The sequence below is a fragment of the Doryrhamphus excisus genome, chromosome 6, assembly GCF_030265055.1.
Source record: "Doryrhamphus excisus isolate RoL2022-K1 chromosome 6, RoL_Dexc_1.0, whole genome shotgun sequence".
In the NCBI taxonomy this organism is placed as follows: domain Eukaryota; kingdom Metazoa; phylum Chordata; class Actinopteri; order Syngnathiformes; family Syngnathidae; genus Doryrhamphus; species Doryrhamphus excisus.
In genome coordinates, this window is record NC_080471.1 from 12,802,986 (window position 1) to 12,815,601 (window position 12,616).

Below are 12,616 nucleotides of genomic sequence, written 5' to 3' on the forward strand. Positions count from 1 at the left end.
GCTACCTCGGATAAAGGAAGTGGGTCAATGCGCTGCTAAAACACTCGGTGGCTCGTCCTGCGTTTCACCTCTTAACTTTGCACCAAATAAAGACAACATGGAGTCGGAATGTATAAGCAGGCAACATTTAGGGCAGGTTTTGGTTGATGGCTTTTGGGCTCGGTGAGGGAAAGAGCATGACAAGGGTATTTGACCTTGCACTTTTACGTGCAAGTAAACGTACCAAAAATGCACATACAAACCCACAATCCATCTGCTCAAGCTGCTGCGCTCCCACACAAACATATTCAGCACAATTCATACACATCCATCCTCTTTTTGCCTCATAGTACTCATTAAAGGCCAACGCACCTTGCATGGAAAATATGCAACTAATTTGGCCTGCATGTCCTAAGCATTCAGTTTAGAGAGCAACTCAGACATGTTTTGCTTTTGGGGGGGCTTTTTTGGCATCAATTTGTGACTTGTGTGTTTGACTGCGACTGAGCTTGCACAATTACAATTTTTTGAGATAATAAGTCTCAAAAGTCACTCGGTGTTATACAAGATTTCAATGTAGTATTAAAGTTGAACTGGTCTACTTAAAGGTAATTTTTATTGTTATATAATGATTTTAGTGTATAGCTTTTATATTATATCATATTTAATAAAATATAATGTAAAATCTATATAAATAATCCTTTTTAAATTAACAGTGCCAAACATATGTTAACATTTAAGAAATGTTAAGAAATTGAAAATGTTGCAAATGACAATCCTAACATGCTGTTGTTTTTTATTTTTTTTAAACATCACAAAATAAATAAATCATTTTCAAAAGGTACATGAATAAATTATTTACAGCCTAAATCATTTAGCATGTAGCCAAAATTGAGCTATACAGTGAAACCTTCTATCCTGGTTAGCGTGTTTTTCGGTTAAGGTCGAAAATTTACTCCACAATTTTTGACTTAAATTAGTGTAATTAAAGTAATGTAAAAGGCGTCTATGACGTCTTTTGCTTTTTCTCCGTCTAATGCATCTTGTGTGTGAATTTCAGACATGTACGCAATATATTTCTGTCCCAGTAGGGGGCAGTAGGGGGTTCTGGTTTCCTCCGATCGGCAGCAACAGATTGGCTATAAAGAAGACAGAAGTTGCTAAAATGTGTGCTGACAGAGGGAAATGGCGACGAATCCTTACACTGGCACAGAGTTTGTCTGGCTGTAGGACTGTCTCAATCGTGAAGGATAGGGGGGACGTTGGTGATGTCGTTGTTGTTCGTCTATAAATAGTTTGGGCACGTGTGCTTGCACACACACGTCTTTAGTTTCCACACACGCACAAATCTGTACAAGTACTGTAGTTGAAACACATGCAAACATCTGTAAATAGATGATTATTTTCGTTGTTCTAAATATGTGAATAAATGTAGTTATTTTGTAATCAAAATAGTTTTTTCCTGTGTTTTATAGTAGCAAACTACTGTTCAGATCTTTGTGGTGTCACTAAAACAAAAAATATGGACGTCAGTCACCGTTCTGCTTGAATTTGCTTCTCTGCAGAAAAAGATTTTTGTTTTCGTGAAACCACCCTATGTTCTACTTTCAATTTATAAAGACCCAAAATGGCTAAAAAGGGAATAAGTCACACATTTAGCTTTTTATGTGGCTTTCTTTTGCCACAATTATCACATGATATGTGGGATCTGTATTGTAAACCGCATTTGCATGATTTATTCATTATTTATATACTTATTTATACATTTTTAAACTGTGGTTGGCTTATTTTTACACTTTTATGCCAGTCAAGAGTGTTAAATTCCCTCTGCAATCTCTGTGTGGAGTTTGCAAGTTCTCCCCGTGCATGCGTGGGTTTTCCCCGGGTACTCCGGTTTCCTCCCACATTCCAAAAACATGCTAGGTTAATTGGCGACTCCAAATTGTCCATAGGTATGAATGTGAGTGTGAATGGTTGTTTGTCTATATGTGCCCTGTGATTGTCTGGCGACCAGTCCAGGGTGTACCCCGCCTCTTGCCCGAAGACAACTGGGATAGGCTCCAGCACCCCCGCGACCCTCGTGAGGAAAAAAGCGGTAGAAAATGAATGAATGAATGAATGAAGAGTGTTAAATTGCGTGTACTGTTTAACCCTGACAGATATTATTTTATTGATTTCAAATACACAGCAACACCTGGAATGGCTTCAAGTTCCACTTAATTTAATATATTGTCTAGTCTGCTGTGATGTATGATTACCTTAAAATCCCTGTCTGTGCAGGAAATATGTCACAGAAAAATGAAATAGAAATATAAACCAATACAAGCTTGGTCTTCTCTCTCTCTCTCTCTCTCTCTCACTCTCTCTCTCTCTCTCACACACACACACACACAGGCCCCCACAATTCCCAAACGCTATTATTTTTACAATTACTGTGGCTTCATGCCCTGACACTGTAATGTAATTATGGACAGATTTGTCATTGTGATATCAGTAATGTGTATGCGTGTGTATGTATGTATGTGTATATGTGTGCTGGTCCAAGGTGAAAGTGTGTGCATGCGGCCGTGATCAGTGTGGTCTCCATCAGGGTTACCTCACACGACCCTCCTCCATCCTGCAGGCGGAAAACTTCTGACACGTTCCTACACCAACCCGCCTTAAATCCCCTCCACCCTGTCCGTGAGCCACCTTAAATGTCGGCCTAACTCGCCTGCGAGTTGCTTGCCCTCCCCCCAAAGTGAAAGGGAGACAGTTTCCATGGAAACCCAGAGTCTTGAAGCTGTGGGCTCAGTCTTGTCTCTATTTCCTGCTGCTGCCGTGTGTGTGTGTGTGTGTTTTTGCATTCATACGAGTCTGTGTTTGCATGGACAGGAAATCAAACAAGTCGTCGTATGTTTGTGTATTGTAAAAGCGCAACAGTACGTTTGGTAATGGTGTGTGCTTGTGTCTCTTGCATGAAAAGGAAGTTTAATTGTAATTCCTGTGCATTAGATGACTCATCGGCACGTTCACGCGACCTCTCCTCGACTAACAAGCAGACGGAATATGTTCAATGACTCCACATGACTCACTCAACATAAAAACCCTAAATATTAACTGTCTAATATCTACAGTGTCTAGCTACCTGAACTGATACAATAAACCAGGGGTCTCAAACATGCGGCCCGCGGGCCAAATGTGTCCCGCAGGACACTAGTTTGAGGCCCCCGCCTTGATATGAAAGTTTAATGTTAGTGCGGCCCGCGCAAGTTTGATATGGATGCTGTATGGTATCATGTACCCAGAAAAAATTATTACGTTTGATTAATGTTCATGTTAAAGGTTAAATAACTGTTAATAGTTATCCTCCCTATCCGTGTGGAAGTGGTAAGTTTTTGGCTATTTAAGTTTAAAGGAAATAACTTGAAGGCTACCGTTTAGGTCGCCAGCTCTCTAGTTTGCGAGTTAGCATGTGTCTCAAGACCCTGCAGTTGCGCAATATGTTGTAAATAAAAAGAGTATAAATGTGACTATAGTCGTGTTTTGTCATGTCTACAGGGCTCTAATAATGCTTTGTTAATTTTAATCTGAAAAAAATAATTTGTCTACCCACCAACTATATGTGGTTTCTTATTTTTTTCTATTATTATTATTATTATATTTATTTCTGATTGATTGATTTTCTTTATTCTTGATTTGGTACTCTTGTGCATTTGCTTGCTAGTAAGCCTAGAGGTCTCCTATACAGCAGCTACACACAATAACCCACACAGAAAGCTTTTTAGATCTTCCAGAATCTGCCCCTATTCCAGCTGCATTTCCTTTGATTTTTGCTTCCTGTCAAAATGGTCTATTTTCATTTATTTCACCCACAACCCGCCTCTGAGCAAGCCCACTCTGCTGTGATTGGTCACATGCCTAAATGCTTCCCAACTATGAACCATATAAGGAAGTCTGCCCATCTGTGACATCAGAAAGGGGCAGTTTTACTACGCCGTTTGAAACAGAGCATTTTAAGCCATCCCAAACTTCTTTCAGGGCTCACTTCCAAATGCGCGAACACCATTATCTGAAACTTTGCCATCGTTTAACACGAGAATACAACATTCTAACTACATGTTTAGGTCAGAAAAGTGGGAAAAGCATAATAGGTCCTCTTTAATGTGTTGGAGTTCCTGCTCTGTCTTCCTCGCTTGGCTAGTGAGTCTAATGCTCTATAGAGCGATCGTGGTTTAAAGGTAATGTGTTTTTTGATACTGGCTCTCACAGAGTCTGACACAGGCCCAGGTATCAAATGCAACAGCCACTACTGCTTGTTTCGCACATTGAAACCCAAGCATACAGTTTAACTATAATTCTGGTTCAAAGTATGAACTTTGTTGGAGCGAGTTTCTGTTCTGAGATGTGTGTTTTAGAGCAGTGTTTTTCAACCTTTTTTGAGTCACGGCACGTTTTTTACGTTGGAAAAATTTTGCGGCACACCAATAACCAACATTATTTGCTTCTTTCAGCTTTTTCCTGATTATGGACTTGCCACAGCAGATCCTTTTGATCCGCAATCTAATTTAAACAACAATGTTACAAAATGTCACCACTACCTCTCACGTGCATCACTAAGTCTATTAGAGGAATGAGGCAATCAGCTACGTGTTGCCACACGGACGAATATTGCATTGCTCTGCCGGTCTTTACACCAATGACACGCGACAATGACATAATATTTGCAGAAAATTATTAATACATGTTAATTAAAAAAGTGATATTGAATAATTCCTCAAGGCACACCTGACGATTTCTCACGGCACACTTGTGTGCTGCGGTACAGTTGTTGAAAATCACTGTTTTAGAGGATTCACTTTGACCTTGAGCTGTTCCAGTCAACTCTCACTGTATTTCACAAGTACTAAAGTGAGTACACTCCATTATATTGTATCTTCTCAAAGGACAATACTATACAAATGAAACTTGGCTACACTTTAGAGTAGTCAGTGTAGAGCAGGATAGGTTTACTATCAACTGACTCATCACACAGCCATTAATGTCTAAATACCACATGACTTGGTATGGCTGTGTGGTTTCAAGTAAAAACAGCACAAATGGAAACAATTGCAGCATTCTTCCCTCTCCTTTAGTGTTTAGCTTATCAATTCACTATTTTTGTCCTTTCCTCCTCCTGACTCGGTCAGAGAGAGGGTGCTGATGCGATGGTCCCAACAAAGCTCCACAACGCAAATCCGGGATGTGAGGTTACATTGACTGAGGCGTACGCACGTTGGGGGGGGGGGGGTTGAGTGTTTATCAAAGGCAGAATTCACAGCAACAAGTGTGTTGTCATTTGAAACCCGGAGAGGAAATATGAGCTGGTGTTGACTATCAAACGGAGCCGCCTGACAAGCCTTTGAACTCAGCCAGTCTGCCACATCATATACACTGTGTATGCATAAATATATATGAGTGCATGGCAGGCAGGCACACGTTAGCTACACTAAATGCGTCGACACAAACAGTCTCCTCGCATCACCGTGAAGGCAGCTTAAGAAAGCAGAAAAAAGGGAATTGTGAATGAGGATACATACAGTCAGACATGAAGGGAGCAGCAACAGAAGAGACAAAAAACATCATTTCCAAGAGTGCGTCTGAATTTTGGGCTGCCTCCAGCCGTGAGGGCCTTCAAGGCGAACGGGTAGTTAGGAAAAAAAGCACCTCATCAAGCTGCTCCCATGCAAAACATGCCTTGTGTTTTTCCACTCACAGTGCATGCATTCATATTTCATCAGCACAAACTTAATGTGAGTGAAAAAACAAGGAGAGAATTGACTTGAAATTGTCACTTAGTGCACACGAGGGATGTTGCGTGGTTTTGGAATGTCGCATACCAACACCAGTTATGAATTCATTATTCAACATGTTGAACTCTGGAATAAAAAGGAGAGAAATTCACCTGCCAGTTGGTCACATTTGACCATTCACAAGGATGATATTTGTCAAGCAGAATGTGTCAAATTGACCAATTCCACATTAGAATCTAGGATTTTCATTGGTCCAGAGCTTAATAGGTTCTTGTTTTGCATAACCGCCACCTTTTTGCAAAATCCATGCTTTTGTGTTGAGCTCTTGTGTATTTTTACAAAACACACATACATTGAATGTGATCACAACCACAATAATACATTTATTGTTGAATTATTATTACCTGTATAAGGGAAATATATTTTTATTTTACCATAATATTTCCTTGGATAGTGCATATTAATAAACATTTCTGTCAATATGCCAGAATTAGCCAAATGGCTATTTTTTAAATCCTAATCCCATTTACAGTAAATGTATATAAACGGAACACAATGCACCAACAACCAAACAACATCATACCAAGACACAAACTAATCTAATGACAGGATACCAACAATGTCAGTATCAGTATCAATCTCTAGTTAGTGTTAGCAGTTGTGATTGGAAATAAGTCATTTCTTTAGTCAGGGAAGAAATAAATTTGAAACACTTATATATGCTAGGACTACGTTAAAAAGCCATAGCTTTTCAGTATGTGGAATCAAACTATGGAATGGATTGAGTAAGGACCTCAAACAATGCGCAACGATGAGCCAATTCAAGAAACAATACAAGCAGTTGATGTTTGCTAAATATAAGGATGAAGAGTCTTGAACCAGTCATGATGTGCTATAAATATCACTATATTGACAGTTACTATGGTAACCATTATGTCATTGTATGGTCATATCACCTTGCACTTCGGTACGAGGTGCATTATTAAAAAAAAGACAAAAACAAAAAAAAAAACCTTAAACTGTATTATGGAAAACAGGAAGTGAACAAATGTAACAGTTACTGATTGTAAAAGTACCAGATGGAGGGGTAGGATTTAATAAGCTTTGCCTCTTCCTACTCCTTTTGGACATGTGGAACTGTGAACTGATTATGGGATGCACTCAATTGTAATCTGATGCATGTTCAAATGAAATAAAACCATTACCATTAAACTGGATCTTGATTTTATTATGTGTGTTTTGATTTCTAAAGGCTATGTACATTTTTGCTGCCAGTGTGGATGACACCCGTGTGTCAATTATTACCGGATATTTGTATTCTGACAAGATCTGTGGTCTTTTCCCTGAAACCAAAATATCTGGCTTGGCACTGAGAGTATACTGAGGCTACTGTTTTAAATGCGTTTAATTGCAGGCAAGACCAGCAGACAGAAGGAAGAAGAACGCTTATGGCAAGAGCTCCAATTTTGCAATCAGAGTTTTTGGTAAAAATTCCCGACCATAACTTGTGTCATAACTGTAGAAAAGTGTGTTGACATCTCTGCCTTAGTGAGACGACTGTACTCGCCATAACAAACGAACAGTAGGAAGCTGACAGCTAGGCCAGCTATCTTGGGCTGTGACAAGGACTGGTGAGAGACAAAACTCACTAGAACAATGAATAATAAACACAAAGACATTTGCTAAGCCACTGGTTCCAACGGATACAGAGCTAACATTTCAACGTTTCAATCGAGGGTTACCGATTTAAAGAAGTGGACTCTGACATGTCGCAACAACTCACTGAGGTACGATTCAATCCACTTAAGTGCATCTGGTGAAAAATGAAAACAACATTGTTTTGTGATTGACAGTGTCAAATGCCTCTTGAGATCCAGGAGCCTGGTGTTGACAACCACACCTCGGTGTAACACGGATCTGATGTTTTCAGTGAACTAACAAGAAGCATCCATTTTCCATGAGGGTCACAGGGAGCCTATCCCAGCTGACTTTGGGCAAAAGGTGGCGTAGATACACATTGAATTGGTCGCCAGCCAGTTGTAGGGTGACTCGGTGGAGTAAAAAGGTGTGGTGTTTAAATGATCATTTGTTTTGCTACGTTCAATTCCACACCCTCGGCCATCTCTGTGTGGAGTTTGCATGTTCTCCCCGTGCATGATTATTTTGTGTTATGTTCTAAATCTGTGAATAAATGTAGTTATTTTGTATTCAAAATAGTTTTTTCCTGTGTTTTATAGAAGTAAACTACTGTTCAGATGTTTGTGGTGTCACTAAAACAAAAAATATGGACGTCAGTCACCGTTCTGCTTGAATTTGCTTCTCTGCAGAAAAAGATTTTTGTTTTCGTGAAACCACCCTATGTTCTACTTTCAATTTATAAAGACCCAAAATGGCTAAAAAGGGAATAAGTCACACATTTAGCTTTTTATGTGGCTTTCTTTTGCCACAATTATCAAATGATATGTGGGAATTGTATTGTAAACCGCATTTGCATGATTTATTCATTATTATTTATAAACTATACTAAATTTTTAAACTGTGGTTGGCTTATTTTTACACTTTTATGCCAGTCAAGAGTGTTAAATTCCCTCGGCAATCTCTGTGTGGAGTTTGCATGTTCTCCCCGTGCATGCATGGGTTTTCTCCGGGTACTCCGGTTTCCTCCCACATTCCAAAAACATGCTAGGTTAATTGGCGACTCCAAATTGTCCATAGGTATGAATGTGAGTGTGAATGGTTGTTTGTCTATATGTGCCCTGTGATTGGCTGGCGACCAGTACAGGGTGCACCCCGCGTCTTGCCCAGAGACAGCTGGGATAGGCTCCAGCACCCCCGCGACCATCGTGAGGAAAAGCGGTAGAAAATGAATGAATGAATGATCTTGGACACTGTGGGCCTATAGTTACTCTATACTATATATATATATCGCCAAACTTGTAAATACATTGTTCTCAGCTGCATTGTATATGTTATTCTGTCTTTTAGAGGGCCTTAAAAGTTTAATTCTGTGTTAAAATTTGTGTCATCCACATAAAATTCAATAAAAATAACATGAAAACACATTGTAGAGTTGAGAAAGTCTTTAATCATTCTAGCGTTTATGCATCTTTCATGAATATCTGCATCGCTGCCCACTGCATGTGCTGCTGAATAGCATTTTAGTTTGAAATGCCCTGTTGCACAAACTAAAAACAGCGCAATGACGGAATGGAAACAATAAAAGGATGAGCACGAGCAGGATGCTGGATTATTGCTGTTGTGCATGCCTCTTTTGTCCAAGCGGCTGTTTTTACTGATAAAATAATGGTTCCTGGCTCTGACTGCTGGAAGCCATCCGCTCCAGAGGATGTGCTCTCTCATCCAGGAGCTTCATAAATGTTTGTTTGCTTTTTTGGCACTTACTTGTTGCAACATTAGCATCCTTTCAGCGCCACAGCATCCCCAGATACGAAACAGAGCCAGGCAACGGGAGCTGACTTTAAATGGTAGACGAGGCATTGATAGATTGATAGTAATCTGTCTTTTACAGGGTCGAGTGTCACCATTGATTTCTCTGAACGGATGAGGCAGACATCATTTGGAAATAGAGTGGTTAAGCCTCTAAACATAGTCTCATTTAACTCATTTATGTTAAATTACACACTGTAAACCCCCTAGGAAACGTCCACTGACTGACAGACGCTAATGGAACAGCGGCGGGCGACACGGTGATGTCAAGTTAAAGGAAAGTAGAGCATTATTTTAAAATCTATTAACACAAAGACGTGATCACAGGCTGAGCCAGGAAAGAGAAAAAGAAGCGATCGCAATTTATTCTGGCAAGTGGAAACTAATCTTTGCCCAGCCGGGCTGGGCGCACTGTCAGACGTGTTTGGCAACCGACAACGGTAGTACACGCTTATATATGCATGTGTGTATGTGTGTGTGTGTATTGAAAAAGCAAGAGTGTGTTTGTGCAGAGCTGAGTGTCACACTTTGAATTCCGGGCACACTTTGGTTCTTTACAGGGCAGGGATGAGGGAATGACGGAAAATGAACAAGCCAGGAGGAGGAGAAGGAGAATAAATGGCGTGTGGGGGTTGTAGTGTGGGTCTGTGTGTGTGGAAGGGGGAGGCTGATTGAGACATGGAGAAGGTATTAATGAAGTCTCTGGTGATTCACATCACAACCCATGACAGCTGTTGTACTGCTACTATTGTTGGAGAACAGTAGATTGTGTTTATGCTTCTTTGTCTGTCTGAAGTTGAACACCCATGAGGTGGTGCGATTCAAATATGAACAAAATTATCGCAGTCAAAATGCTTCTGAAGTCACACAAAACTACCAGATGTCAACGTGTCACCCAAAACCTCAGTTTGGCACACACCAGAGGATTAAGTGTTTTGCTTTATCTTTGGCTTTTTTACAACACCCACGGAAAGAGATGTACCGCCGCCATACATGATGTCACACCTCAGCTAGTGTCAAACCTTTTCTTTAGCTTTTTTAGCAACACTTACTGAAAAAAATTGTAAAAGAAAACATCCTAATACGTTCAATTCCACCCTCGGCCATCTCTGTGTGGAGTTTGCATGTTCTCCTCGTGCATGCATGGGTTTTCTCCGGGTACTCCGGTTTCCTCCCGCATTCCAAAAACATGCTAGGTTAATTGGCGACTCCAAATTGTCCATAGGTATGAATGTGAGTGTGAATGGTTGTTTGTCTATATGTGCCCTGTGATTGGCTGGCGACCAGTCCAGGGTGTACCCCGCCTCTCGCCCCAAGACAGCTGGGATAGGCTCCAGCACCCCCTAAAGCACTAGATATTTCCCAATAGAACGTTGGACTTACATATACCGTTTTTACGGTATTATTTAATCAACAGAAATATCAATGACAGGACAGGATTATATATATTTGTATGAATTAACAGCAAATTAACTGAATGTCAATCAAACTTAAATATACCGCAAAACTCTAAAAATCTATTTGTCTAACATTAGACTCTTGAATAGTAGCAGAACATTTGAATCACACTTTAAATCGTGTTGTGGTGAGCAATGAGGGTATCACATAATTTAAGGTAAATTTGTGAAATTTAGCAAATTATACAGTACATCACAATTTTATTAATTGATTTTTTTCTATGCTAATAGATGAATTAAAAATTACTATATAGTATATATACACACACTCAACAAAAACATCAACGCAACACTTTTGTTTTTGCTCCCATTTTTCATGAAAAAAAAAAACAATATTACGGGCGGCACGGTGCTTGAGCGGTTAGCGTGCGGACCTCACAGCTAGGAGACCAGGGTTCAATTCCACCCTCAGCCATCTCTGTGTGGAGTTTGCATGTTCTCCCCGTGCATGCGTGGGTTTTCTCCGGGTACTCCGGTTTCCTCCCACATTCCAAAAACATGCTAGGTTAATTGGTGACTCCAAATTGTCCATAGGTATGAATGTGAGTGTGAATGGTTGTTTGTCTATATGTGCCCTGTGATTGGCTGGCGACCAGTCCAGGGTGTACCCCGCCTCTTGCCTTAAGACAGCTGGGATAGGTCCAGCACCCCCGCGACCCTCGTGAGGAAAAGCGGTAGAAAATGAATGAATGAATGAACATCCTAATACCTGAACATTTACAGTTTCTCTGTCTAAATATGAGCAGTGGTTGACTACTGGTATGACAATTAATGTTAGAATGCTAATTCAAACAGTTTTACAGTGACAGTACAGTGACCATGGAACAGATCATTCCTATTTCTCTCAGAGAATTTTGGAATGGAGCCTGTCCGTCACAGGACTGACACAAACCTCACTTTGACTTAACTGACACTCACAGCTATGAATATTTTTTGGACTGCAAGAGGACCCCGCAAAGCATAAGAACACACAAACTCAAATGTTGAGCCTTCTTGCTGTGAGACACCAGTTCAAATCTTCAAATCCTCCAAAATAAAACAAAAACAAGCTTGAAACATCAGGAGGCTCACACCTCTAAGAACACATCATTCTTGTGTACTGTGGAACTAAAACATGACGGAACGGTGCAAAACACACACACACACACGAACACGACAAGCAGGTAGACAAACAGCAGGAAGCGTTGAGATGAAAGGCTCCTGCAAGCTCAACTCTACGATAAACACGAAGGTGGGAAAAGAGAAGCTCACCGTCTTCTCTGCATTCTTCTGGAGGTTTTGCTTTCTTTGCCAGCCGAGGATCCAGCCAGGAGGTGGTCTTGGTGTTGTGACTGCAGACGAAGGAGGGGGTCAGAGATGATGAGAAAGAGATCATTAGATCACGCTAACGACTTGGACCCAAGTGAGCGGGTCTGATTAGCAAACATTAAGTTGCATCAATTATTCAATACGGAGGCCAGCACACAACAAGCCACACATACAGCAGAATCTACAGACGCTGCATAATCCCATTAGATATAACAAATGACTTTCCAAAGATAATGGTGTTTTTTCCATTTAAAGGGGACCTATTATGGTCATTTTTCTACCCTTTTCTATTGAGTTATGGACTTCTACAGAGCAGGTACACACAACAGAAAACTTTCTAGATCTTTCAGAATCTGCACCTATTCCAGTTGTATTTCCTTGGATTTGTGCTTCCCACAAAAACGCTCTGTTTTAATGTATTCCACCCACGACTCGCCTCCGGGCACGCCCACTCCACTGTAATTGGTCACCCTATTTTCTAATTTTGTGGGTATAGGAGTTGATAGTAAATACATAAAGCCTTTAGAGAGCTAACTGAAAAGTGGTTTGTTACTGTGTATGAACTCATAGAGTGGTAACTTGGGCGGCGTTGGTGCCGTGGACCTATTCCAGCTGTATTTCCTTGGATTTGTGCTTCCCACCAAAACGCTATGT

The 12,616-nt window shown here is 40.4% G+C and overlaps 1 protein-coding gene across 6 annotated transcripts in view; it reads right to left on the reverse strand.

Annotated features, from left to right (window-relative positions):
* LOC131131677 (membrane-associated guanylate kinase, WW and PDZ domain-containing protein 2-like) overlaps window positions 1–12,616 on the reverse strand; it is a 110,105-nt gene that overhangs the window by 40,363 nt on the left and 57,126 nt on the right. For all 6 annotated transcript variants that reach the window (XM_058076584.1, XM_058076582.1, XM_058076583.1 and 3 more), the window contains exon 6: window positions 11,906–11,985. In XM_058076584.1, coding sequence (XP_057932567.1) covers window positions 11,906–11,985 — 80 coding nt within the window. The remainder of the gene's footprint in view (window positions 1–11,905; window positions 11,986–12,616) is intronic.